Here is a 27392-nt window from a genome sequence, read left to right as displayed (position 1 = left end):
TTACAGCCTTTTAAAATGTAAAAACCATTCTTAGCTCAGAGACAGGCTGCAGCTCTGACCGAGATGGTGTCGTGGACGTAGAGGGTCATAATGGAAAGAGCACAAACTCTGATCCCCCACTTGCTGTCTGTGTGACTTTGGGCAGGTCACTTCACCTCTCTGTGCTTCAGTTTCCTTCTCTTTGTAAAATGAACAAAATAATAGTTCTCACTTCCCAGGGTGGTTGTGAGGATTGGGTGGGTTAATCCAGAGCAGCATCTGGCTTAGACTAAGTGCCATGTAAGTTCTAGCCATTGTTATGATTTAGTGCTCCATACATGTTATTTCTGAGAGGAAGGGGATAGCCCTGGAGTCTGAGAAGGCTCCCCAGAGGAGGCGTCTGGGTTGGACTTAGCTGTGCTAGGACAAGTGAGTTCTGGATGGGCAGAGAAGAGGCAGGCATGAGAGAGACTGGAGGTAGGGAGGGGTGATGAATCAGAAAGAGGTTTGGGGAGAAGGGGACAGGGCAGCTTGCAAAAATCTAGTACCTCACACATAGTAGGTGTTTTGATGGGCTCTCTAGAGTTTTTAATTTTTTTCTTTTTTTTTCTTTTTTTTATTGGGGAGCGGTGTGTTTTTCCAGGACCCATCCAAGTCAAGTAGTTGTTTCAATCTAATTGTGGAGGGCGCAGCTCAGCGGCCCGTGTGGGGATCGAACTGGCAACCTTGGTGTTACTAGCACTGCGCTCTAACCAGCTGAGCTAACCAGCTGCCCCCATAGTAGATGTTTTGATAGGCTCTCTAGAGCTTTTAATTTTGAAGGCTTTGAATGACAGGCTAGGATGATGATTTTGATATCACCATGTGCTGGGTGCCATTCTACTACACTTCACAGTTACCTGTTTTGTCTTCACAACAACACCCTGTGAGGCATATCCTTTTGTCATCCCTGTTTCCCAGATGTGGAAACACAGACTCAGGGAGATTAAGTCCCTCATGTGAGGTCTCCCAGCTGGTAAGTGACAGAGTTGGGGTTGAAACACAGGCAGTCTGTCTGCAGAGCCTACTCTCTGCCCCTTTGTCCTGTCCTGGCCCAGTCAAAGGCGAGCCCTTTAGCAGAGAAGTCACGTGACCTGGCAGGCGCGCCATCGGCTGGAATAGGGGATAGACTGGGAACAGGACAGCCCCTGCCCACCCCCACCCCCACTGCCCCCATTCGTCGGATGGTGCCTGGAGTGATGCTGCTACCTCTCTGTTCTTCCTCCCCAGCTGGGACTTGGCAGACCACTGCCCACCTTCCCCACCTCAGAATGCACCTCGGACGTGGAGCCTGACACGCGGGAAATGGTGCGAGCCCAGAACAAGAAGAAGAAGAAATCTGGAGGCTTCCAGTCCATGGGTGGGTGAGCCAGGCATCTGGGGACTTGGGGGAGTGGCAGCGGGGCTCACTGTGGTAGGTGTTGGGTAGACTGAGGCAGCAGACACGGTGTCCAAGCCAGTCAGGCCTCCCTGTGCACACAGCGGGCCTGACTCAATGAGAAAGTGGTTAGAGCAGGACTGAGGGTTATGCTGGTGCAGGTACAGGCAAAGACATTCGGAGATTTACTGCGTGATGATGGCATTTCAGAGCAGAGAGGGAAAGATGGAATAGCTGCGTGGGATTGGGACACCGGCTAGATGGAAATAAAGCTGAACTCTCTTTCTTGCTGTTTGTAAGTCAGCATGTGGAGCAAAGATTTAAACATCAAGATGAACATTTTTATAATCTTAGGAAGGAAAAGAAGGCTTTTCTAAGTGTGACCCAAGCGCTGGTTACTTTGACCCTTTTCTCAATTAGACACGTGTATGCCAAAAACACTGTAAACTAAGTTAAAGTAAATGCTCTGTCAGGAATGTATTAATATTGCAACCTATGGGACATACAAAGGGTATAAGTATCCCTAATATGCAAAGAGCATTCACAAATCAATAAGAAAAAGACAGGCACCCCATAGAGAGTTGAGTGAAGAACATGAATAGTCAACTCCCAAAAGGAACCTAGACAGCCAGTTATTATATTAAAAATGTGCTAAAATTCATCAGAAGTCAAAGAAAAGAGCCAATAAATGCATCTATATATGGCTATATTTTGCCTTTCTGAATCACAAAGATAATTGACCAGAAAGCAGCTAAAATCATGGTGCTTTCCTGGCCCTGGGCCTCCCGTTGTCCTCCCATCTCCACAAGCCCAAGTCGCATGCAGTCTCCGAAGGCCACCTCCTCCCCCTGATAGTACCATGTGCCTCATTTGTCAACACCCATGCTCACACCTGTCACCTGCCCTTGTCATGGAATAATACTCTCTTCATTATAAAAGCTACAGACATGCGAAAAATAGAATGCAGTGGGTCTCCGCGTGCCCATCACCAGCCTCAGTGGTTTTAAAGTTGGTCTCGATTTAGCCACGCCCCACCCACTTGTCCCCATTCATCCCGGAGGAGTCTGAAGCAAGTCCCAGAACCCACTCCTTGTGTCCCTAACTACTTCCCGCTTCCAAGAGAGGCAGGACCGTACACACCTGAAACATGCACACAGTTCTCAGTACCGTCCAAGATCCCATCAGCATTTACACACTCAGTTGTCTCGTTGCATTAAGAGTGTGTTCAAACAGATTCCACTTAAGGTTCATATTCCCACAGTAGGTAGATTTATCTTACATCTCAGTCATCAGTTTCGCTCTGTGGCTTTTCTTTTTTTTCCTTGCTATTTGTTTGACGACGTAAGAGTCACCTGTCCTGTGTAGCTTTCTGGAGTGTGGTGCTGTGGGGGCTCCCCCGGCCCCCTGGCCATTGCCGTGTCTTTTCCAGGCTTGAGCTACCCAGTATTCAAAGGCATCATGAAGAAGGGGTACAAGGTGCCGACACCCATCCAGAGGAAGGTACGCTGCTGGGTTTGGGAGGAGGGGATCAGCCACCTGGCCCTTGACAGTCACCCCTTGTCCCAGCTGTCGCGTCTGTCGCCCCTCTCACTCTGAAGCCACACACAGCTTGCCTGTTTCATAGGTGTGGAAAGCTGGGCCCAGTAGAGCAGAGACGCGACCCTGGGCTTCTTTGCCACCGAGGCTGCCCACTGCTAAGCCCAGCACAGGCAGCTCGCAGGCGCCCTGTTATCACTCGGGACTCGTGATCGTTCTCAGACTTTGAGCTGAGAGGGAGACATTCCTTTGGGGTCCCAAGGAGGAGAACTAGATAGGGAGGTAGAGTCTGCTTAACCTGCAGAAGGATGTTCTAACCGTGGAAAGAGTTGGGTTTAGTGAGCTGCTCATCCCCAGAGGTGTGCAAACTGGCTTCGGCAGGAATGGGATCAGGGCTGGGCGGCAGGCCCCTTCCCAGTCACTGAGACCCCGTACTTGGCCCACTCCTTGGGGACTTGAAGCACTGGATCGCGTGCTTGGGTGCAGGCGCTGACCCGGCCCCTCCCCCACTCGTTCCTCTCCAGACCATCCCGGTGATCCTGGATGGCAAGGACGTGGTGGCCATGGCCCGGACGGGCAGTGGCAAGACAGCCTGCTTCCTCATCCCCATGTTTGAGCGGCTCAAGACCCGCAGCGCCCAGACCGGGGCCCGAGCGCTCATTCTCTCACCCACCCGAGAGCTGGCCCTGCAGACCATGAAGTTCACCAAGGAGGTATGTCAGGCCCGGGGGGAAAGGGATGGCTGGGCTGAGCTGGGGCCAGTGGGGCGGCCAGAGTGGGCTGACTCACCTCCCCCTCACTCTCTCTCACCCTCTCTCTCTCTCTCCACAGCTGGGCAAGTTCACTGGCCTCAAGACTGCCCTGATTCTGGGCGGGGACAAGTAAGAGTCCCCTGGACTGGGGGTGGGGTGGGGGGAGCAAGTCACCCCCGGGCAAGCACGTGCCTCCAGGGTATCAGATTGACGGAGCCTGTGTGGCTTATTAACCATAGCAACTTCTCGGCACATTCCAAAAAAACCCGAAAAACTAACCAGGGGAAACATGCTGTAAAATCCCCAAAGAAATTTCCACACAACCACTGCACTCAGACAGGGGTTCTGATGCTCCTGACAGACAGCTGGTGACACACAGGTCACCTAAACGGTAGCTTAGTTGTGTATATTTTAATATACCTAATGGTGGGTTGTTTAAAAGTAGAATGCACAAAAATCAAAACATGTTAGTAATAGCTCACATTTGCAAAATGTGCTTTTCCTGATGTGCTGGTACCATCCTTCCAAGGTGGCAAGCACCACACCTGTTTTACAGGTGAGCACACGGAGGAGGTGATGGGCCGAGAGCCATGCAGTGGTTTGGTGGCGCAGCTAGGATTTCCTGCCTCGCCACTCTCCCTGTTAACAGTTTCTCTCTCACAGGACACCCCACCCTTATTCTCCAAGTCACTGTGACCAGTCGCTGCCGATTCTGAGTGTTTTGCTGTCCAGTGCTTTTTTTGCCTGCATTATAATTTATTATCTCTGTAGCTCGTGATTGTGAGCAGTGCCCCCCTCGGCTAGGCCTGGCCCAGAATTCTGGCTCCTACAAGTGTCCCAGGGGTGTTTCAGAGGATGGCCAAAGTTAGGGATGTATGTGCTCAAACGATTTAAGAACAAAGAGATCCAGGAAATCGGGGGGTTCTAGGTGCAGCTGGCAGTTCCAGTGTTAGTTGGTAGCTGGCGCTGTGGGTCAGAGGCAGCTTTGTTAAAGTTTGGGGAGCAGGAGAGAGGTGGGTTCTGGGGCTGAGCCTGTCTCCTTGGGAAACTTGTTGTTGTGTTGGTCCTTTTGAATGTTTGAATTTGTATGTCTCGTCAGGCAGGACATTGCCTTTGCCTAGGATCTCAGCAATAGCCTTCGCCCAGTTGCAAGCCAGAGAGTGGGACTCACCTGGGCATTTGGGATGGGGGAGGAGAGGGAGTCGGCAGACCTGTTCTATCAGGCTGACATCTCCCCTTCTCCCTAGAATGGAAGACCAGTTTTCGGCCCTGCATGAAAACCCTGACATGTGAGTGTGGTTGGGGACAATGCTCTGGGGTCCCTTCCCAGATGGCCAATGGCTGGGGACTGAGATGGGGGCTTTGCTGGTGCCCCTGGCCCTGGGTGACCTGGCCTGCACACCCCCTTCCAGAATCATTGCTACCCCTGGGCGCCTGATGCATGTGGCTGTGGAGATGAACTTGAAGCTGCAGAGCGTGGAGTACGTGGTATTCGATGAGGCCGACAGGTAAGGCTGCAGAACCCGCTGTGCACCGTGTCCAGGTTGTCCCCCGAGGCCGGGAAGGCAGAGGGAGGTGAGGTTGGCTGGGAGGAAGGGCTCTGCCAGGAGAGACCCGTGTGGCCAGGATCAAAGCAGCATTTTCCCAGATGCCACACACCACAGGCACCGCCGGAGCTGACGGGCCCCTGGACCAATAGTTTTCTTTATATTATTTTTGGGACTATTGGGAAGAATAATAAAGCAACAAACACATGATTTCAAAGACAGGAAAAGTAGCGCAAGTTGAGAGTGCAGGCAGGATCAAATTACAGCTCTGTGTACTTGGCCGAGTCACTGAGGGTCTAGGGGCCTTGGTGACCTCAACTACAGAGTGGGGATAAAAGAGCATGAACCTCACAGGGTACTTGTGAGGCCTCAGGAGCTGATATTCGTCCAGTGCTCAGAACGGTGCGTGGCTCAGAGCGAGGGCTGCTGTCACTTATTTTGACCTGAATTTGTAGGAAACAAAACAGAACAGACCCAAGATTTCAAGGTCATTGTTGCTTAAGATGAAGTTGTCAAATAGAGAAAAAGTGAGCTGAGTTCAAGAAACGTGAGGCAAACAGCACACCTGGGAGGGGTGAGGATGACTGAGGTTTGGAACTCACTGGAATGGAAGCCCCTGCCTGACCCCGTCCTGCCCTCTGCCTTCCCAGGCTGTTTGAAATGGGCTTTGCAGAGCAGCTGCAGGAAATCATCAGCCGCCTCCCAGGGGGCCATCAGACCGTCCTGTTCTCCGCTACACTGCCCAAAATGCTGGTGGAGTTCGCCCGGGCCGGTGAGGGAGCAGGGGGAACAGGGCTGGGTGCTGGGACTCGGGTTGGGCCCCAGGGGCTGGTCCCTCAGTGACTCCCCTCCACCTGCCTCTGTGCCCACCACAGGCCTCACGGAGCCCGTGCTCATCCGGCTAGATGTGGACACTAAACTCAACGAGCAGCTCAAGGTGAGGCTACACCCATACTGCTCCCCACGCCCCTGTCCGGGGGCCCCCAGAGCCAACCCACATGGCCCCTCTCTCTGCAGACTTCTTTCTTCATCGTGCGTGAGGACACCAAGGCGGCCGTACTGCTCCACCTGCTGCGCAACGTGGTACGACCCCAGGACCAGACGGTGGTGTTCGTGGCCACAAAGCACCACGCCGAATACCTCAGTGAGGTGAGAAGGCTTGGCAGGCTTGGGCAAGACACCCCTGGGACCGCCTCCTGAGAACCTGCACCTCCATCATTAGCTTGGGGCTGCAGTTCCATGTGCGGCCACGAGAGGGAAGCACGAGAGCGGGACACGGGCCTGGCCAGGGCTTAGTACTATTTTTATTCTTTTAAACGTTTCTGTTGTTGTTTTTTTTAATTTCAAACGCATACTAAAGTTAGAAAATAGCAATAATGAACTCCCAAGTACTCGGTTATCAACTCATGGCCAGTCTTGATTCAGCTATTTCCCTCCACCCAGGTTATCTTGAAGTATTTCCTAGCCATCCTATCATTTTGCTCTAGATTTTCAGTGTCCCACGTGTTTTGCTTTTTTTTCTATTATCATTATTATTATTATATATATATATTTTTTTTTTTCCTTAGCTGTGCCATCCTGCCACCTGTTGGCAGCTCAGTGGCAGCTCAGCTTGGGCCGGGAATTGAACTGGCAGCCCTGTTGCTCAGAGCTCGCACTCTTGAGCGAGCTCTTAACCAACTGAGCCACTCGGCTGGCCCTGTGCTTTGCTCTTTAAAATCGAGGCGGACCCTGCATGCAGTAAGCTGTGTAAAGTGCCCTCATTTCACATGAGCAGCTTGATGAGTTTTTCCATATGTATACACCTGACATCCTCAGCCACATTAAAACATGGGGTGTCCCTGTGCCCAGAAGGCTGCCGGGGGCGCCTTTCCACTCAGTGCCGCCCACACCCTGTCAGCCACACCTGGGGTCTGTTATCTGAGGATACAGTTCACTGGGTTTCACTTACTTGACATACATTTAACGGTGCTTCCCCTGTGCGTGCAGCTGCTGGGGTCACTGAGGAGTGAGACCAAAATAGTCATTTTTAAAGTGTCGTTAACCCTTTAACGGTGCGTCCTATGTTCTCAGCACTGTGTATGTATAAACTGATTTATCCTCACAACACAGCTACAAGGAAGGAACTGTTGCTCTCCCCATTTCTACAGATGAGGACAGCAAAGGCACAGAAAGGTTAGGTAACTTGCCCAACCAAGGTCAGGCAGCTTGTGAGTGACAGAGTCAGGATGAGGCTCACCGCCATGTCATGGCGTCCCCATCCCGGACCAGCCGCCTTTCCTCTCTCCTGCACGTGTCCTCCTCACCCCTCTCCTGTTCCCATCTTGACTCTGAGCAGCTGCTGTCGACCCGGGGGGTGAGCTGCGCCCACATCTACAGTGCCCTGGACCAGACGGCCCGCAAGATCAACCTCGCCAAGTTCACGCACGGCAAGTGCGCCGCCCTCATCGTGACTGACCTGGCCGCCCGGGGCTTGGACATCCCGCTGCTGGACAACGTCATCAACTACAGCTTCCCGGCCAAGGGCAAGCTTTTCCTGCACCGCGTGGGTAAGGGGCCAGCAGGGCCTCCGAGCTCTGCTGGGAGCTGAGGGCGCAGGGCTGGACTCCTGCCCCTACAGGTGGAGAAACCGAGGCCCAGGGACTTGACCAATCAATTAGGATCTCGGGGGGAATGCAGCCCGAGCACGAGGCTGATGGGCAGCCCCAGGCTCTATGGAGGTGATTCCCCACTTTCCGGATTCCCCAGCCCTGGACTTCTCTCTCTTACCTGTCGTGGCGCTGGATGGTGTGGCCCCTCAGCCTCCTCCTCCCTTTTTAGCTCCCCTCCTGGGCACCTTTGCAGCTTTTAAATAACACACCGACCCCTCTGCCTCCCGTTCCGCCACTGCAGACAGGGTCTCCTGACTACCTGCTTTGTCAGGTCAGCAGGTTGGGCCCCTCAGCCCCCACAGGCCAACTCACTCGACATAATGGTTCAGTTATAAAATTAAGACACGCACATGGTAGGAAAGTTGGGAAATGAAGCAAAGTGCCTAGAGGGCAGTAAGGCACCCGTACACCGTACCACAGGTACCACAACCCGTGGTTGTGGCGGTGACTGCTCACCCAATGCTCCCGGCAGGCCCTGCTCCAAGCGTTTCACTCGTAGCAGCTCTTTCTGTTTTCACAACAGCCCTGGGTAGTGGGTCTGGCAGCATCAGCTTCTCTTTACAGATGAGGAACCCAGGGCCAGGGGGCTAGTAACTGGCCAGGTGTCATACAGGTAGCAAAGTGGGACAGCTGGGATTGCCTCTCTGGTGACACGGCTGTCACTTTGGTGTCCTTTGCCACTGCTGCCTTCTTTTTTGAAATTTGAGGTTCGTGGGAGGCCTGCTGGATCCCCAGCTGCACATCTGGGGGCTCATCTCCCTGTTGGTTGTTGCTTGCTGTGCCCTCGTTTCTCCTGCTCTGGGGAGAGCTGGCCCTATGCGTTCCTCAGGGGTCCCCAGAGCCCCCAAAAGGAATTTCTCGTGCACCGCGTGACCAACAGTGTACATCAGACCACCCCAAATGAATCTTCCAAATGTGGTGAAACTTTGTTTTTGCCAGATGCAGAAACAAGCCAAAACGAAATGCTACGCGTGGAAATTTACTTAACACAAACTTAGAATCACGCTGGACATTTTTTTGCATTACCCTTTGTTTGCATCAGTGTACGTCATGCAACTTTTCATTCACCATTAAATGTCACTATGACGGGTCAGCAAGTTATTTCTGTAAAGGGCCAGAGAGTAAATATTTTAGGCTTCGTGGGCCATATCGTCTCTTACTGATCTCGGCCCTTGTAGCACGAAAGCAGCCATATTTGGAAGTAAATGAAGGAGCTTGACTGTGTGCCGATAAAACTTGATTCACGCAAACAAGCAGGATGTGGATTTGGCCACCGGACCCGTTTGCCAGGCCCTTTTCTTTGCTGTATAACTCCCACCATTGTGGTCATTAGCTAATTAATTTAACCAGTCCGCTCTCCTTAAGTCTATAAGTGGTTTCCAACTTGGAGCTATTCCGGTCAGAACTGCGGTAGACACCCTGTATGGGAATTTTTGCATCCCTAGTTATTTTTTGGGGGGGAATCCCCCAAAGTGGGAATGCTGAGGACTTTTGATGCTGACAATGAACAGAGGCTTTTCTTTATCTCGGCTAACTTCCCAGAGCACTGTGTTGGCTCATGCACTCCCATGCAGGTAACCCTGGTGACCGTCGGTGCCCCTTCCCCTTTCATAGGTGGGGACAGCAGCTCAGCAAGGTGCAACCTTGGCCTGGCTTGCACCCTTAGGGTTGGACAGGGGACTTTTTCTGGGCTGTGGAGTCTTTTCTTTGCGGAAGCTTGACCACCTCCTCCCTCAGGCCGTGTGGCCCGGGCCGGCCGAAGTGGCACAGCCTACTCCTTGGTGGCCCCAGACGAGGTCCCCTACCTGCTGGACCTGCACCTGTTCCTGGGCCGTGCCCTCACCCTTGCCCGATCCCACGAGGAGCCCTCAAGTGAGTGGAGGCTGGGGTGGCGCTGGGGTCCCTCGTGGAGTTCATGGTTCGGTTGGGGGACAAAGCTGTCGTAGCTTTGGTAGGGGGTGGGGCTGAATTTGACCCCAGGAGAGGATCCCTATACAGTTGTCCCTTGGTATCTGGAGGGGATTGGTCCTAGGACCCCCACAGATGCCAAAATATGAAGACACAGGAGCCCCTTATATAAAATTGTGTAGTATTTGCATTTAACCTGCACACATCCCTCCATATACTTTAAACCATCTCTAGATTACTTGTAACACCTAATACAATACAATGTAAATGCTACATAGTTGTTAAACTATTGTTTAGGGAATAATGACAAGAAAAAATAGTCTGTGCATGTTCAGTACAGGCTCAGCCATCGTAGCCCTAACTACACAGGACACCTCAGCAACCACGGGGTCTATTCTGTGATCCAGGGGCCAGAGTTGGGCGGGGGAGCTGGCGGGTGGGCAGGACGGCAGTCCTCTGACCCGGCTCGGTGCGGGGTGGCAGGTGCGCTTGGAGTGGATGGCGTGCTGGGCCGGGTGCCGCAGAGCGTGGTCGATGAGGAGGACTGCGGCCTGCGGAACACCCTGGAGGCGTCGCTGGAGCTGCGGGGCCTGGGCCACGTGGCGGACAACGCGCAGCAGCAGTACGTGCGCTCCAGGCCGGCGCCCTCCCCCGAGTCCATCAAGCGGGCCAAGGAGCTGGACCTCGCGGTGCTGGGCCTGCACCCCCTCTTCAGTGAGTGCCTGTGCAGGGCGGGGTTGGGGTTGGGACGGGGGCGGGCCCTGCAGGGCCGAGCCCCGGCCTAACGCCTCCTTCCCCGCCAGGCTCGCGCTTCGAGGAAAAGGAGCTGCAGCGGCTGAGGCTGGTGGACAGCATCAAGAACTACCGCTCGCGGGCGGTGAGTGACGGCTGGGCAGGAACCCTGTCGAGCTCCTGGCCCCCAGCAGGGATTCCATCTGAGCTTGCAGCTTCTTAATCTGTAGCTCTGCCTCTATCAGCATCTCGAGGGATGCCCCTTGTTCTGGAAGCATCCCTGGGGGTCCACAGCAGGTTCCCCATATGACAACCATTTCCTGCCACTTTCAGATGGGCAGACTGAGGCTCACAGAGGGAGTGACATGCCCTAGGCCAGTTAGAGGCCTGAGAAGCTGGCTTGCTTTAGCCTTTTACCTCCTCTTGACTCCCATGGGCACCTCATCTTGTACCTAGGGGAGGTGTGCACAAAAGCAGGGGAAGACCTGCCCAGGAGTGGGCAAGCCTGCCAGCCAGCTGGCGTCAGGATGAGGGAGCTGGAGTGTCATGGCTAAGAGCACTGGTTCCAAAGCCAGGTGAACCTGGGCTGATATCCCAGCTCTGGCTCGCCTAAGCTGTGTGACCTTGAGCAGGTTACTTACCTTCTCTGGGGCTCCCTTTCTAATTGTGAGTTGCAGACAATGAGAGTACCCACTGTGTAGGGTTGAAAGGACTTGGGGAGGAATGCTATAGAGAGCCCACCAGGCTGGTGAGGGTGGAACTGGGGAGGAGAGGTCAGTGGGTGAAGGACTGGGGTGTCCCCTTCACAGACCATCTTTGAGATCAACGCCTCCAACCGGGACCTGAGCAGCCAGGTGATGCGTGCCAAGCGGCAGAAGGACCGCAAGGCTATTGCCAGCTTCCAGCAGGGGCGGCAGGGAAAGCAGGGGGGCCCAGCTGGCCCAGCCCCAAGCTGCCCAACACTGAAAGAGAAACAGCCGAAGGAGGAGGAGCAGGCAGCAGAGGAGGATGTGGAGGTACGGACCTCACCCCGGGTACCCCGGAGTCTGGGCCTGGGCCTGGGGGAAGGGCTGGGTCACGTCCCAGCAGCCGTGGGGCTGTCCTCAGGGCAGTCGCTGGGCTGGATGCAGTCCCACCCCTGATACTTGTGGAAGTCAGCGGCTCAGCCTCAGCCTTTCCATCTGCAGAACGGGGTGTTGTACTCGTCCACCATCCCTCACCTGAAACCCTGGCGGCCAGACGTGTCTTAGGATTCAGAATCTTTAGGGTGGGTGCACCACGTAGGACATAACGCCTCAGCAGGGTCTGGGGTGTCACCAGAGGTTCTGCCATGCGACATGCCAGTCCCCTCACTGATGAGCTAGACACCAACTAGACAGCCTCTTGTTGGCTCTGGTGGCTCCTGCTACCAAGTGAATTTCAGGAAAGCTGGTTTTCAGAACATCATGGACCAGGGCACTGCAGCTGAGTGACTGTAGCATCTGGTCCTGGGCCTGCTGGGAAGATGCCAGACAGCACGTGACAGATCCCCAGTGGTAGTTGTGTCTTTGTCATCGTCACCATCGGGAGTCTCAATCCGAGGTCCAGGGCAGGTGGAAAGGGGCAGAGCAGGGACTGTAGGCAGCAGTGAGGGTGTGACATGGGCAGCATCAGACACTGGGCTTCATGACAGAAGGCAGGGCTGGGGGACTGCAGAGGTGTCCCGTTCACATGGTGGGCAGGGTCCTGGGCTTGCTCACCCACCAGTCCGTCCCTCTTACATTTTTGATTTGGAACGAGGATTCAATAGCCAAAACACACAGTTGAAAACCCCTAAACTAGTCCCTGTCATATAGAGCAAGGCCAGACCCCTCGAAGGGCAGGGCCTCGGTCACAGCCCGGGAGACCAAACTGGGACTGGAACGTGGGTCCCTCCCTGGTTGGCACCCTCGCTCCCGCCCCCAACCTGTCCTGCCCCTGCTGGTGCTTGAGGCGGGGTGGTACTGCACTGCACATGCAGAGGAGGAAACGGAGGGTCTACATGGCAATAGCAAACGTTTAAAGTCACGGAGCCACTGGCCCTCAGCTCCAGCTGGACTGGTGGTGAGGGGCAGGTGGGCTCCCAGGGGCTGCAGATAAGACTGGGCCTTGGTCTGCCAGGACGTCTTCACAGAGGTCGTGTGCCGGAAGCGGCAGCGGCCGCGGCCAGGACCTGACCGGGGAGCTAAGAGACAGAGAGAGGAGGCCTGGCAGCGGGACCAGGATTTCTACGTGCCCTACCGGCCCAAGGACTTCGACAGCGAGCGGGGGTGAGTGGCCAGCCGGTCTGGGTGTGTGGGGGGGACAAGTGGGGCCTGATGGGCCCCCATCAACCCTGTGGTATCTCCCCCCCCCTGCCGCAGCCTGAGAGTCGGTGGGGATGGAGGCGCCTTTGAGCAGCAGGTGGCTGGCGCTGTCCTGGACCTGATGGGGGACGAGACCCAGAACCTGAACAGGGGCCAGCAGCAGTTCAAGTGGTGAGTGAGCACCGGGGCACAGCCCTTCCATGTCTGCCTGTCTGCCACAAGGTCCCACGCACCCAGCATGCGACCCCCTGCCTGTCCTGACTCCCCTTTGATCTCTACAACAGGAAATAGGTCCTGTATTGCATGGATTATGATCTATGATCCCGTACAGCGTGGATTATGACCTATGACCCCCCCACTCTCTCCCCCATGTGATCAGACACAGCAGCAAAGGTGACCCCTTTTTCTGTTTTGTTCCCCTGTGGTTACACACAGCAGGGACGATGGACACCCCTCCCCCCACATACACAAACACTCAGCTAAGAGGTGGCAGAGTGGGGATTGGGAACCCTGCCCCTGACCCAGGCCCCCAGTTCCTAATCACCCCCACACTGCCTTTGAGACCTGAGCTACCAGGGAAAGGTGAGGAGGGGCAGGGGACGGGCCTTTATTGAGCACCTACTGCATGCCAGACATGGCCGCTCTGCTTTTCTGGAATCCTCCAACAACCCAATGAGAGGGTCAGGGGAGGAAACGGACCCAAGAGGAGCCAGCCGCCACCCTCCGTGGCAGCCCTCCCAACTTCCTCTCCTGCAGGGACCGGAAGAAGAAGCGGTTTGTGGGACAGTCAGGACAGGAGGACAAGAAGAAGATCAAGACAGAAAGTGGCCGCTACATCAGCAGCTCCTACAAGCGGGACCTGTATCCTGAGGGGCGGGGCTAAGTGGCTTCTACCCAGTTCTGTGGGGGGGCGGGGCCAAACACCTACCCCGAGTCTCCTATGGGAGGGGGCGGGGCCGAGCGCCTTCTACCCTCATCTCCTATAGGCGGGGCCTGTATCTGCTGGAGGGGGCGGGACCTTCTCTCAGCCCAGGATTCTCAAGGGCCTCAGGATCCCACAAGCAGCCTCCTTAACGCGGCTTCCCAGCTATCAGAAGTGGAAGAAGAAACAGAAAATCGATGATCGCGACTCGGAGGAGGAAGGGGCATCTGACCGGCGAGGCCCGGACCGAAGACGTGGGAAGTGGGGCCGAGGCCAAGGTAGGATGATGTACTTCAAAACAGGTCGGCACGTGGCACATTTGGTCATCGGAGAACTTGGTCCTCCTTGATCCGGCCTGGGACCCTCAGCCGGTGGCCGGCTACGGTGGGATTTGAACCGCTCTATCTGCCAGATCCTGTGCTTAATGACCATAAGATGGGCCAGCTGCCCTGCATGCCAGGACCTGAGTCAGCCCCTCAGGGCTCTGACAGGCTCTGAAGGGACAGGGCTGGAGCCCGTCTCCCCTACTCCCAGCTTGCCGTCACAGAGGGCTCCCACTTGCCGTGTGGAGAAAGGCTCTGTGCTGGCCACTCACCACACGTGACCTGGCGCGAGAAGCCTGAGAATGCCCACCCTACAGGCCAGGACACTGAAGTAGGTCACGAGGGCAGCGACTGGCCCTGGGTCACCCAGCTGCCTGCCACCCCCACAGGGGCCTTCCCTGGGGAGAGAGGAACTTGGGACTGTGTCCCAGACTCTCAGGCGGGCCTTAGCCCCGCTTGTCCCTGTCACCTCCCACACACCCCAACCCCACAGGGCTGGTCCCTGCCTTGTCGGTGTCTCTCTGAGTTTGCGTCCTGTAGCCTGTGGCCTGTTCTCTGTCACGGCCCCTGTGGCTGTCCTCCGCCTCCCTCAGGGCCTCCTGTGCTCTCTCCGCATGGTCTCCGCTCCGTCGGTCAGCGTTTCGCCTTCTCGCTGATGGCATCTCCTGTGTGTCTCCCTCTCTAGCTCTCTCTGTTTCAGCCTTTGATTTTCTCTGACACTTCCTCTCTGTCCTTCTCTGGGTCTCTGTCTCTCTTTCCATCTCTGACTGTCCCCCCTCCCCTCTCCCTGTTTCTCTCCCCATCTCTCAGTCTTTGTGTATCTCTTCACCTGTCTCATTGTCTCTCTTCCTCTCTACACCTGTGCAGCCACGTGCGCGCATACATACACACACACATACACACATCTCCCGGCTTCGTCTCTCTCCATCTGTCTTTCCCCTCTCTCTGTGTCTCTCTCTGTCTATGCGGATGTGCCCCTGCCCACCCTGGGCCCTCTCGCCCTCACCCCTCCGCTCCTGCTTTTACCTGGGGTGGAGCAGGCTGCTACTGTGTGCTCACTGGGCCTGGGGGTGCGGGTGGCCTGCGGCTGTGAGAAAGGCAGCTCTCCTCCCTGTGCTTTGTCCTCGTTGGAGGTGATGGGTCCCTGTCAGGCGCCCTGGCCTCAGTGAAGACATTGGGGGCCGCCTTAATGATCATCTGCCGGGGAGCCCTGTGGGTCAGGAGGAGCTGGGAGGGGAGGGGACACAGAAGAGGAAGGGGACGCAGGGCTTAGTAGGGAGCCAGGAAGGCAGGGCTGAGTGCCTCAGAGACCTGGCAGAGCAGGTAAGGCAGGACACTGACCTCTGCTGCTGCCGCTTTGCTGTGTGGCCTCAAACCAGCCCCTGCCCGTCTCTGGCCTCTCGATTGCTCTCCTGACAAAGGAAGTTTAGGCTACATCCGCTTCATCGAACAAGCCTAGAGCATGCAGTCCATGGACAGGGGTTGGAGTCTGCCTCAGTCGCTGCCGGGTCCCTGGTGCCCGGCATAGAGAAGGTGCTCAGTCAGCCTTTGTTGAAGGATAATCATACCAGTAACGCCGAGGAGTCCCTGGCTAGGGGACAGTTCTGAGCACTGTACACATAGGTGTTAACTCCTTGACTCCTCATTAGGAGGAGCTGCACCATGAGGTAGGTGCGATTATTCAGTCATTCACCGAGGGGGAAACTGAGGCACAGAGCAGTTAAGTGACTTGCCCAAGGTCCAAGAGGCCACAGCTGGGATTTGAACCCCAGCAGTTCTGGCTTGAGGGTCCATGCTACTGTCCACTCTAGTAGATTACATGAGCTTTATTAAGTACCTACTATGCGCCAGAGGCCGAGACCACAGTGATGAACGCAGAGTGGGAGTGGGAGCAGAGGGGAGCAACCCGGAGGCTTCTGGGAGGAGACCTTGGAAGTAGACCCAGAGGCTGAGCTGCCTGAATCCCTGTGCCGCAGGTGCCTCCCAGACCCGCCCGCCAGGCACCCCCGCCGGCCGCGTGCGCTCGGAGCTCAAGACCAAGCAGCAGATCCTGAAGCAGAGGCGCCGGACCCAGAAGGTGCGTTTCCTGCAGCGTGGGGGCCTCAGGCAGCTCTCGGCCCGCAACCGGCGCCACGCCCAGGAGCTGCAGCAGGCCGCCTTCGGCCGGGGCGCCCACTCCAAGAAGGGCAAGATGAGAAAGAGGATGTAAGGGTGACTCGGCCCCTCGGCCTCTCGCTCGGTCCACACGTGGACGTCAGCAAATGCTCCCTGTGTACCGTGTGCCTGGCCCTGGGCTGGGTGTCCGGGGAGCTCCCCGCAGGAACCATCGTCCGTGAGAAGGAGCGCTGCACGGCCACAGAGGGACAGCAGCTGCCTGTGCCTAAGACAGAGACATTCGAGCAGGGTCTTGAAGGGTGCATAGGAGTTTGCCAGCAAGGCCAGGCAGGTCGAGACCTGACTGGCAACTCGGCTCTTGCTACTTCCAACGTGTTCTGGGTTCAGAGGTGGTGGCCACCCGGGTCTGAGCCCTGAGTGCCTAAGGCCCACTGATGTATTTTTAATGTAATAAACGTTTATTGAGCACCTCTGGCAGACCAGGAGTGCAGTCTACTCGACGAGGGGTTGGAAGGGATAGACCCAGACTAAAACCCCAGCCAGTGTGCTGGGCGAGTTGACAGCATGTGGGCAAGTCCCGTGTGATCCCACCAGGGATCTCCTGAGAGTGGGCTCTGTTGGTGTCCCCATTTTGCAGATGAGAAAAAAGAGGCTCAGTGGACGGGTCCATTGCCCGAGGTGGGAGAGCCCCGAGGCTGGCAGTTAGTCCCCTTCCTCCTGTCAGGACAGCCTTGAAGCTCTGAGTGGACTGTGGGAGGGAGATGGGACGCAGAACCCTGGGGTAGAGGGCAGAGCTGCTCCTCTCCGGCTGTGAAGGGGTTAAACTGCCCCACCACACACCCAGAGGTCATCTTGTCCTGTGCTCCTTAGCCCCTGTGGGTCCTGGGAAGGTCAAGGGCAGCCTCTTGCAGCTGGACTCTCAGGCCACTCACTAGGTGGTCACCTAGTGCCTGTCCACGATAAAGGAGCTTTTGTGAGCAGGTGCCCTGTGAATGGGTGTCTGCCCCCGAGACCCTCTTGCTGGTCCTATTGACGTTCCTTGACTTACCACCCACCTAGAATTTACCAGAATTTGCGCCAGGCCCCATTGCAAGCACCTGACAAATATCAGCCTGTTTAATGCCCCACCTGCCCTGGAGGAAGGACCTGGTCCCAGGCCACATGATGGATTTGGGGTTGGTTTCCCCACATAGCCCTGAGTACTTGCTGTGTAGCCCTCATGCCGCCCCCACGGCAATCTGAGTGGGCACAGCCCTCCCATCTTCAGGTGAAAGCCACTCAGCCTGCACCCTGCAGGAAATGTGTACCTCCTCTCAGGAGGGGAGGTGTCTGGTCCCTGGGGGACCCCCCTCCTCCACTGCTCACCTGGGTCAGGCTAGGGGGCCGGGGCAGCGGGCTGGGCCTGAGGAAAGCTGGCCAGCATGGTAGACAGGTCCAGGATGAACTGCTTCACCTGGGGGGGGGGTCCCCAACACAGCCAAAGTCACAGCCAAGCCCCTGAGTGTCCAGTCCCCATCCCCAATGCTCAGGAGGCTGCAAAGCAGGGGTGGGGGTGGAGAACCCTTTAAAAGACAGCAGTGCTGGCGGTTCCCAGGGGCAGCGACCTGACCTAAACCTTTCTGGGTTTTTAAAGCCTCAGTCAGCCTCCCAAATGATTCGGTAGCAGATGCCTTCACAGTTTGCTACCTGCCTATCACCTGTATGATAATTAAATTCATATTTTCACTTGCATCAATTCATGTTTTTTCCTTTTAATTGGATCAGTCATATTCATTGGTGTATGACATACATCTTCTCCACGGGCGGCCCTCCTTTATTTTGTTTTAATTAACTTATTTATTGATACGAACGTAATGAGCACCCGTGGATCCACTGCCAAGAACTAGACGTTGATGGCGAACTTCCCCTTGGTCTTTCTTCACATTTGTCACTGAAATAAATATCTGAGAAGGAAACTACATCGCCACCAAAAATGGAAAAAAGTTTTTAAGTTACCCCTGTCGTAAGTAGGAGTAGCTGTAAAAATAATACAGTGAAAACGAAACCGTGTTACTGAATTCCGGCCAGCGGCTGTTGCCTCCAGGGGTGCGTCCCAGGCAGCGAGACCAGGGAGCGAGACGGGTGGCAGGCCTAACCAGCCCTCACGGAGCCTGTCTTTGTGGTAGAATCAGAGGGTTGGCTGAACACGGACTGGCTTTTACTGTTCCTTCCTATCAAGCCTCTGTCCTGCCTCAGAGCCACGCTTGGGAGAGCAATGGTCCATCTGAGTCCACCCAACTCAGGATGTGGCACAAAGGTAGGCTCTGGGGACCCGTTCTTGGCATTTGGTTGGAATCCTGGCTGTTGGCCACAGGGCCATGGTGGGATGGCAGAGGAAAAGTTGGGTTCCTCCCTCTGTGTTTCTCCCCCCCACACTCTTCTCAAGGAGGTCATGCTTTGGGAAGCCCCTAGACCCATAAATGCCTGAAGTCAGAAACCCCCTCACTCTGCTGTAAACCATGTCATGTGCTTGACGACTTTCCAAACCTGAATGGATAGAAAAGCTGGGCATCCTTGGTCCACAGTGACACTTGGATGCTGCTGAAAGAAAGGCCACTGCCTGACGCCACCACCACCCTTCCTAGGGGAGGCGAGGCCTGTGTGTGCTGGGAGCAAGAGGGTGAGGGTTAGTTAAGCGTCTCCAGCTCCTGGTTTCTCACTGATGATTTCCCTTGTTCGTGCTGCTTGAACCCGGGGCCAAAAGCAGGACTCTCGGCATAAACGTACCATGTGTCAGTATACACCTAGCCCCCACCCCCCCTGCGAAAATGAGGACGCAGACCCAGAGAGGCTCGACTTGTGGCCACATAGCAGAAGACTGTCAGAGCCATGACCAACCCAGGATTCCTAGGCAGGGGGTTTGGGCGGCCCCTGAGCCCACATCCGTGGTGCTAGGAGCATGAGCTCTCCTGGGCTCTGATTACAGAGTGGTATGCTTAACCCAGAGAGGTGGGATTTCAGGCATCATGAGTTCCTGAAGGTTTGGGTCTGCGGGTGCCATGAAGGGGGCCCTCACCTGCTCCAGCTGCCCTTCGGTGTCCTCGATGTCCAGGGCAGGTGGCTGCCTCTGATGCTGACACACTAGCTGGAACAGGTTGAGCGCCGACATCCTGGTGCGCCCCAGGAGCAGGGTCTTCTCAGCCGCTGTGTTCTGGATCTGAACCCACTTGGATTCCTGGAGAGCACCCCGCCCCTTGCCTATATTAAAGTGTGATGGCCTGAGGAGGGCGGGGCCAGCCCTGTACCGAGGGGCTCTTGCCAGAAGAGGAGTGCGGGAACGGTGTCAGGCCCTAAAGTGCTTTCTGATGCCTAAAAAACGGCGCATTAGTGCCCCTGCCCGTCGGTGGTAAGCATCGCCCATCTGTTCTTATCAACCCCGGCGCGGGGAAGTTGGGGTCCCCGCGCCCACCCGCTCCCGGCGGCCCGTACCCAGTGCAGCGTGCGCTCGCGCGCCGCCTCCAGTCGCTCCAGCAACTGCGCTCGCCGCTGGCCCTGCCGGAGCAGCTCGTCCTGCCAGGTGTCCCGCAGCCGCTGCAGCCGGGCGCGCGCCTCCTCCAGCTCCCCAAGCCGCTGGCGCTCCGTGAGCCTCAGGGCCGCCTGCGTGTCAGCCAGGGCATCGAAGCGCGCCACCAGCTCGGGAATCTCCTGGAACTTGGATGGGGTCAGGAGGGGGACTCACTCGGGCCTGCAGCCCCCTGCCCTCCCCCAGGCCACCTGGCTCTCCTGCGTCTCCTCAGTTTGCCCACCTGGGAAATGCAAGCATCACACAGCCTCTGCCCCAGGAGTGGGATTACTCCGCCCCTCCCCAACGCCACCATCAAGACTCGCAAAGCTCCCTGCCTGTGATTAATATTATAATTCACTGTTTCATTCGACTGATATTTACTGAGTGCCTGGATCTCCTCTCCCCGGCTGCCCGTGTGTCCTTGAGTAAGAGTGACCTGTCTGAATCTCGGTTACCTCATCTGTAAAATGGAGCTGACAATCACAGGACCCACTTCGGTGGGCCTTGGGGAGAATTCAAGAACAAAGCGTGTCCTGGCATACAGTTAGCGCTCAGTAAGTGGTGATTGCTGGCATACAGTCAGCGCTGCAGCAGCGCACACTTCCAAAGCTGTGTATGAGGAGGCCACCCAGTGCTGCATGGTGGCGCTGAGCCCCAACACCTCCTGCAGGGCGCTCACCTGGGGCAGCTGCTCCAGCACTTGCACTAGCAGGCGCGCGCAGGGCTCCAGGCGCTCCAGCTGGCGCTGCAGCCGGGCGCGCTCCCGCTGCAGCTCCTCCAGCTGGGCCCGAAGCCGCAGCGCCTGGGCCTCCCGGCGGCCGGCCCGGTGCCGCTCCTCTGCCGCCCTCCGCAGCGCGCAGCTACGCCGGGCCTCGGCGTCCTAGGAAGGAAGGATGGAGAAGAGGCGACGACCCTCAGGACTTGGGAGCCTGGAGAGCTGGCCGCTTCCACACACCCCCAACTCCCCGCAACACCCCAGCATTCACATGTTGAGCTGTGGGTAGCAAACAGATGGTCCCGCGGGCCAAACTCAGCCAGAATCTGTTTTTGGTCCCTTTCTCCTCTCCAATGCTTAACAAACAAACAAACAAACAAACAAAAAACTCAAATGCTTCATGTAGTACATGCGTATTTCCCACCACTCTCCTTTGTATTGGTAGAAGCACTTTTTAAATGTATGTAACCTGTCTGGCCCCTGTAGGATTGTGACTTTGTGACCCTGTGACCTGCCTCCCCACAGCAGGCTCCACTTACCTGCAAAAACTTGTCAAAGCGGACAAAGGACCCCTTTAGCTCCTGCTCCTTCTTTTCCAACTGTTCCCGGCGCAGTTTCAGGGCTGCCATCGTGGTCTGGAACACCTGGGGGTGAGGAGTGGGTGTCTGTGTGTGTTCCGGGGTTCAAGTCATCCAGTGCCTTCAGGCTCACACGTACCCTCTCTCATCAGTTGTCCCTGATCTTGTCACTGCACCCCTGCTTGAATCCATCCATGGCTCCCACCATTCCTGACGAAGAAGCCGGCGTGCCCTCCTGCAGCCCCTGCATGTCAGCGTCCCTGTCCTTCATTTAGGCTCATCTTACCCTCTCTCCTCTGACACACTATCTTCAAACCACTTGACCACCGTGTTTCGTCCTTGCCTTTCAGTCTTTTTTTTAAAGATTTTATTGGGGAATTGGGGGAGGGGAACAGTGTTGGGGAATGGGACTAGCCAAGTTGTTCTTCGATCTGCATTGTGGAGGGCGCCAGTCGCCATCTGGCTGCCCATCAGCAGCTCGTGGCCTCTAAGCTCAAGGTGCCAAGTTCAGTCTTAGTTGCAGGTGGGCGTAGCCACCATCTCATGAGGGAGTCGAACCAGCAGACTTGTTGTTAAGAGTGCATGCTCTATCCACTGAGCCATCCGGGCGGCGGCTCAGCTCAAGGTGCCAAGTTCAGCTTTAGTTGCGGGTGGGTGTAGCCCACCATCGAACAGGCAATCTTGTTGTTACACCAGCTGAGCCATTCTGCCACCTGTTGGCAGCTCAGCGACAGCTCAGCTCAGGCGCAGTGTCACTGGCCCATGTGGGAATCGAACCGGCGGCCCCATTGCTCAGAGCCCGCACTCTTAAGCCAACTTTTAACCAACTGAGCCACTCGGCTGGCCCGCCTTCCAGTCTTTGTATGCTGTTCCCTCAGCCTGTTTCTTCCTCCTCACCCTGTGCCTTTTTGCTGGATAAACCGACTTGCCCTTCAGCAAGCCCTAAGACATCACTTCCTCCAGGAAACCCTCCTTAATCACCCCCCCTGTAGAGCTAGGGGCTTCCTCTGGGCTCCCACAGTTCCTTCTCAGTGCTTCCCCGCTCATAGCTGTCACCAGCTGGACACTGGTCTGTCTTCTTCTCTAGACTGTGAGCCCCATGAGGGCAGGGACTGCAGTGAGGCCACTAGATCCCAGTGCAGTGCCCTGCACATAGTAGGTGCTCAGTGCACATTAATTTATACCAACAACTGATCTCATTTGGTCCCCATTTGACAGACAAGGAAACCAAGACTCAGAGTGGTGAAGTGGAGCTAATAATTGGCTCCATCATATCCCACTGCCCTGCTCACCACCATTTTTTTTTTTTTTTGGATCCGGGATCCCAACAAGTCTCAGGAGTAAAGTGGGCACTCACCTCCTTCTGGGCCCTCAGGCCCTGGTCCGCCTCTGCCAACTCCTGCCTCTTCTCCAGGAGACGCAGCACTGGTGGGAAGTGGTCTGCATTGTGCTCTGGGGTCTTCCTATAGGAGCTCAAGGAGGATGTGGGGGTGAAGGAGGCTTGCCTCCTGACTCTTGAGTCAGGGCGCTCACACGTCCCTCTGGTGCCTGAAACGCCACTATTAACCACCTACTGGCTGTTGAATTCTTCATTCATTCAACAAATTGTGTTGAGCACCTATTCTTTGCCAGGCACCGTTCTAGGCACTGGGGCTGCAGCTGGGAACAAGACAGACAAATCCTCCTGCCCTCCAGGAGCTGGCATCCTGCTGTGTGTGGGGGGGGCACAGAAAATCATGCTAACAAATAATAATAAATAATGCTAGGACATGGTAGGTACTAAAGCGAAAAATCTTTCACTGGAGGGGTCGAAAAGTTTCTCTGAGGAGGTGACACTGGAGCAGAGGTTGGAAGGGGAACAGGGAGAGAGCCCTGTGGATATCTGCAGGGAACAGATAGGCTGAGGGTACAGTCACTGCAAGGCCCCAAGGGAAGGACCTGGGTGTGCAGAAGTTGCAGCAAGGGGGCCAGTGTGGCCAGAGGGGAGGCAGGGAGGAGGAGAGAGACGGGAACTGAGACCAGGGAAGTTGGGGTCAGACTGTGGTGAGCGAGGACTTTGGCCTTGACTGTGAGTGAGGTGGGGCAGCAAGGGAGGCTCTGAGCAGAGGAGGGGTCCCTCTGGCTGCTGTGGGGGCAAGGACAGTGGGAGGGACAGGGCAGCTGCAGGAAACCAGTGATGGACTTATACACGCAGAGATGTGGTTCTGATCAGAGTGGATGTAGTGGAGAGGTGAGACGGGCTCGATTCTGGATACAGTTTGCGGGCTGAGCTGATGGAGTGATGGGGGCCTCCCCGTAAGGAAGAAGTCAAAGGTAAACCTAGGGCCGGCTGAGTGGCGCGATGGATAAGAACTGGCTTGGGACGCCAGAGGGCCCCGGTTCGGATCCCACATATGAGGGCCAGTGACACTGCCCTCTACAGCTAAGATGCTGAACAACAGCTCAACCTGGAGCTGGGCTGCTGTGAGTCGCCAGCGACGGTGTAGGGGAAAAAAAAAAAAAAAAAAAGGTAAGCCTAGAAGCCAGAGGGACGTTAAGGACGGAAGAAGGCTGAGTGGGGGCAGGGGAGGTCAGTCCCTTGCTATGACCAAGTTAAGACACACACTTGTTAGACCTTTGGGGGAGGGTTCCAGGAGGCCGCTGGGTGCTGGGAGGTAGGCTCTCAGGAGAGGAGGGACTGGGCACAGCCCCATAGGGTCAGCTGTGTAGGGAGCAGAAGGGATGCACATTCAATTCAGCAAGGCTTTGCCACCTCTGGTCCAGGGGAAATGCTCTCGTTTTACAGATTCTAAGACTGAATTGCTGAACACAAAGCAGGCATGGGACAAGCTACCTCCGTTCTTCCTTTAAAATGCAGTTTGCAGGCATGGGGGTGGGGCAAGAGTCCACAGAGTAATTTCTTCCCACCTGGGCTCAAATGATCTAATCTCAGCCGGATGTCAGTTGGGGGTGGGATCAAGGGCAGGTTAGAGACCTGGGCTATTGACCCAACTCTGCCCTAACTAGCCCTGAGACCTCGGGGAAGTCGCCGGCTCTTTCTGAGCCTCAGACTTTTCATCTGTGAAGTGAGGGCGATAATCTCCCACCCTGGACAGCCCAAGGAAGCCAGGATCCGGGGATGTGGGGAACGGAAAGCATGGGCCATCCCACCCACTCCTGCCCTCCTTCCAGCCATCCTTTTACACCCCCCACCCCACCCCCCTACCCCCGTCCCGTGCCACTCACTTAGGCAATTTTTCTTGCAAGGCCTGTCGGAAATATTTCTCCCAAGGCACTGCCATTCTCCCAGCAATTGCCCCGGCTTTCTTTCCACCTGGCTGGAGTTTTGCGGAAGGCTAGGAGGCCCTGGGGGCTTTCTGACTGAGGGTGGTGTGGCAGCTTGTTCAATAGTCCCAGAAGGCAGCCACCAAGCAGGCCCTTGTTGCCCAGGCAACCATCCACGCAACATTCCACTGCCTGGCGGAGTGAAGCCAGAGGAATCCACCCTGGGAGGGGAAAAGGAGGGGACTGCAGGGAGGGGAGCAACCTCTATCCTGTCTGGAGGAGGCTTTAGCTCCAAGTCTAAATTGGGGTGCAGCGGAGAGGACATGGGCCCCTCGGTCAAGAATGTATCCCTCTTGTTGCCCCATGTCTGGTCAAGCCTCTTCCTGGCTCGGTGGAATGGGGCCTCAATAACATGGCTGTATGCTCAGGTGTCCACTCAAAAGAAAATTATTGGGTCCCCACTGTTTGCCAGGTCTTGGGTGGGGTCATTTAAGATGCTGAGGGCCTACCATGTTCCAGCCCTTTGAGGGTTCATTCCCTTTTCTGGGGATGGGGCTGCTCTCGCCACGTCTCACCGAGCCCCCAGTCTTTTTAGGGAGAAAGAGGGGCCATCAACACAGGTGACACCAGCTTGGAAGGGACCCACAACCTGGATTTGGAGGATGGACGTAGGGGAGGAGGTAACATACGAGGTCTGACAAGTTCACAGACTCATCCTAGAACAAGTGCTATATGCCTCATTGCTGAATATCACTACAGTCACCTTCGAAGTACTCCCCTTGGGAAGCTATGCACCGACGCCAGCACCTAGTCCACCCTTCAAAGCAATTTTGGAACTCTGTTTCTGGAATGGTCATCAGAGCTGTCGTCAGATTACCCTTGATGTCCTGAATGTCATCAAAATGTCTTCCTTTCAATATTTCCATTATCTTTGGGTAAAGAAAGCAGTCATGGGGACTAGACCAGGTGAATACGGAGGGTGTTCCAATATAGTTATTTGTTTACTGGCTAAAAACTCCCTCACAGACAGTGTTGTGTGAGCTGGTGCATTGTCGTGATGCAACAGCCATGAATTGTTGGCGAAAAGTTCAGGTCGTGTAACTTTTTCACGCAGCCTTTCCAGCATTTCCAAATAGTAAAGTTGGTTAACTGTCTGGTTGATAAAAATTCATAATGAATAATCCTTCTGATATCAAAAAAGGTTAGCAACATCATTGCAACAAGCTCGCGATCTTATTTGTCAGACCTCGTAGTTTGAGCAATTACTGTGGGTCAGACACTGTGCTAAGCACTCTGCATATAGTATCTAATTTAAGCCTTAAAACAGCACTGTGGGGGTGGTGTTGGGAAAAAGTACCCAGAGTAAAATTGCAAATACCCATGGGCCTTCCACCCAGAAATAACAAACACTAGCATCTTGTCATTTTTGCTTCTGATCATTTCATTTTTCTGTTTTAAATTATTACTTTTTCATGTAAAAAATGCATTTTCTTTTTTAAAAATGTATCTTTTTATTGCAGAGTAACACTGTTAAAAACTTATAGCTACTTGTAATGCTTATACTGCTTAAAACAACTCCTAAGTATTTTGTTAGAGCATGTTTTTAAAAAGGGAGCTAAAATAATTTACATTTTATCTCTGAGCATTTTGCACATACTATCTTTCTGCATAAATTGATGCGAAGTTACAAGGTACATGATCTATTTTTTTTCTTGATTTAAAAACTATTGAGGTATAATTTACATAAATTAAAATTCATTTTTTTTCACATACAGTTCTATGGGTTTTGGCAAATGCATGAAGTCATATAACCATTACCCCAATCAAAATACAAAACATTTCCATCACCCCAAAAAGTGCTTATGTCCCTTTGTAATCAATTGTTGTCCCCACCATGGCCCCTGGCAACCCCTGACCTGTTTGTTCTTTATCCTTATAGTTTTGCCTTTTTCAGAGTGTCATAAATGGAATTATATACTCTGTAGCATTTTGAGACTGGCTTCTTTCACCAGCAATATTTGTCTCAGATCCATTCATGTTGATGTGTGTATTAGTACTTCATTGTTTTTCATTGCTGAGTAGTATTTGCTTGTATGCTATGGTTTGTTAATTCATCCCCCAGTTGGGTTAGTTCAAGTTCTGGGTAATTATAAAGATAGCTTGTATTTATGTGCAGAGTGTGTGTGTGTGTGTGTGTGTGTGTGTGTGTGTATAAGCCTTCATTTCACTTGTGTAAATGTGCCAGAGTAGGACTGTTGGGCCATAGGATAAGTGTATGTTTAACTGCATAAAACACTGCAAACTGTTTTGCAGTGTGGCTGTACCATTTTGATAGTCACACTAGCAATGCATGAGACTTCTGATCACCCCATATCCTTGCCAGCAGTTGGTATTGTCAATTTTTAAAATAGTCATTCTAATAGATGTCTAGCTGTGTGAATCAGTTTTTTATTTCGGGATCATTGTAGAGTTACATGCAGTTTAAGGAATAACAGAATACAGGGTGACTGGTTAGCTCAGTTGGTTAGAGTGCTGTGCTGATAACACCAAGGTTGCCGGTTCGATCCCCTGTGAGCTGCACCCTCCTTAAAAGAGTCAATTATGCCACCGTAGCATGAAAGCAATGTGTAACCAATAACCATGGCTGTCCCCGAATAAAAAATTTTTTTAATTAAAAAAAAGTAATACAGACAGATCCCATACCCCTTCCACCCAGTCTCCCCCAGTGGTGACATCACGCACAGCTCTGGTACAGACCACAGCCAAGGGACTGCCTTTGACACAATGTACTTGACCTTATTTGGATCTCACCTCTTTTACCTGCACTTATTTGTATGACTGTGTGTATTTAGTTCTATGCAGTTTTACCACTTGTAGCTCTTGTGACCACCACCGTCAGGATACAAAAGGGTAAAGGGGGTCAAATATATAGTGATGGAAGAAGGCTTGACTTTGGATGCAATATACAGATGATGTATTAGAGAACTGTACACTTGAAACCTATAGAATTTTACTAACCAATGTCACCCCAATAATTTAATAAAATAAAAATAAAGATACAAAGCATTTATCTCAAAAACCCCCT

At 54.4% G+C, this 27392-nt stretch overlaps 3 protein-coding genes across 7 annotated transcripts in view; 1 reads left to right on the top strand and 2 right to left on the bottom strand.

Moving 5' to 3' along the window:
• RITA1 (RBPJ interacting and tubulin associated 1) overlaps window positions 1-89 on the bottom strand; it is a 6666-nt gene extending 6577 nt beyond the window's left edge. The window contains exon 1 of the mRNA XM_019641578.1: window positions 60-89. Coding sequence (XP_019497123.1) covers window positions 60-89 — 30 coding nt within the window. The remainder of the gene's footprint in view (window positions 1-59) is intronic.
• A 1163-nt stretch (window positions 90-1252) lies between these two features.
• Window positions 1253-16678, top strand: DDX54 (DEAD-box helicase 54). Its single transcript, XM_019641648.1, has 19 exons — window positions 1253-1378; window positions 2826-2896; window positions 3457-3645; window positions 3764-3813; window positions 4932-4973; window positions 5097-5192; window positions 5882-6003; window positions 6107-6168; window positions 6249-6380; window positions 7570-7780; window positions 9620-9754; window positions 10274-10504; window positions 10594-10667; window positions 11332-11538; window positions 12662-12810; window positions 12904-13017; window positions 13603-13707; window positions 13934-14046; window positions 16068-16678. Exons 1-19 carry the CDS (start codon window positions 1324-1326, stop codon window positions 16298-16300), a joined length of 2391 nt encoding a protein of 796 aa, XP_019497193.1. The 5' UTR covers window positions 1253-1323; the 3' UTR covers window positions 16301-16678.
• Window positions 16385-24487, bottom strand: CFAP73 (cilia and flagella associated protein 73). 5 transcript variants are annotated; one of them, XM_019641651.1, is made up of 8 exons: window positions 24269-24487; window positions 22401-22515; window positions 21005-21109; window positions 20430-20630; window positions 19675-19896; window positions 19262-19420; window positions 17572-17659; window positions 16385-16471 (listed from the first exon to the last, which is right to left on the bottom strand). In XM_019641651.1, exons 1-7 carry the CDS (start codon window positions 24322-24324, stop codon window positions 17582-17584), a joined length of 936 nt encoding a protein of 311 aa, XP_019497196.1. In that variant the 5' UTR covers window positions 24325-24487; the 3' UTR covers window positions 16385-16471; window positions 17572-17581. The 5 variants fall into 5 exon arrangements, with proteins under 5 accessions (XP_019497196.1, XP_019497197.1, XP_019497194.1 ...); XM_019641652.1 differs by having other exon boundaries at window positions 22401-22506; XM_019641649.1 differs by lacking the exon at window positions 16385-16471 and having other exon boundaries at window positions 17648-19420.
• Between the last annotated feature and the right edge of the window lie 2905 nt (window positions 24488-27392).

The sequence above is a fragment of the Hipposideros armiger genome, unplaced genomic scaffold (genome assembly GCF_001890085.2).
Source record: "Hipposideros armiger isolate ML-2016 unplaced genomic scaffold, ASM189008v1 scaffold_62, whole genome shotgun sequence".
Lineage (NCBI taxonomy): Eukaryota > Metazoa > Chordata > Mammalia > Chiroptera > Hipposideridae > Hipposideros > Hipposideros armiger.
The sequence above is the reverse complement of the archived record's forward strand: the minus strand, read 5'-3'. Positions and strand labels throughout refer to the sequence as shown.

What these genes read in the sequence shown, in the direction of transcription:
- DDX54 (XM_019641648.1), top strand. Translation starts at nt 1,324, where the DNA reads ATGGTGCGAGCCCAGAACAAGAAGAAGAAGAAATCTGGAGGCTTCCAG. An exon ending in ATCCCACGAGGAGCCCTCAA is followed by an intron (nt 9,755 to 10,273) that starts GTGAGTGGAGGC and finishes GCGGGGTGGCAG; the next exon opens with GTGCGCTTGGAGTGGATGGC. An exon ending in GACTTCGACAGCGAGCGGGG is followed by an intron (nt 12,811 to 12,903) that starts GTGAGTGGCCAG and finishes CCCCTGCCGCAG; the next exon opens with CCTGAGAGTCGGTGGGGATG.
- CFAP73 (XM_019641649.1), bottom strand. Translation starts at nt 24,324, where the DNA reads ATGGCAGTGCCTTGGGAGAAATATTTCCGACAGGCCTTGCAAGAAAAA. An exon ending in GCCTGAGGGCCCAGAAGGAG is followed by an intron (nt 21,110 to 22,400) that starts GTGAGTGCCCAC and finishes CCTCACCCCCAG; the next exon opens with GTGTTCCAGACCACGATGGC. An exon ending in GCTTTGACAAGTTTTTGCAG is followed by an intron (nt 20,631 to 21,004) that starts GTAAGTGGAGCC and finishes CTTCCTTCCTAG; the next exon opens with GACGCCGAGGCCCGGCGTAG.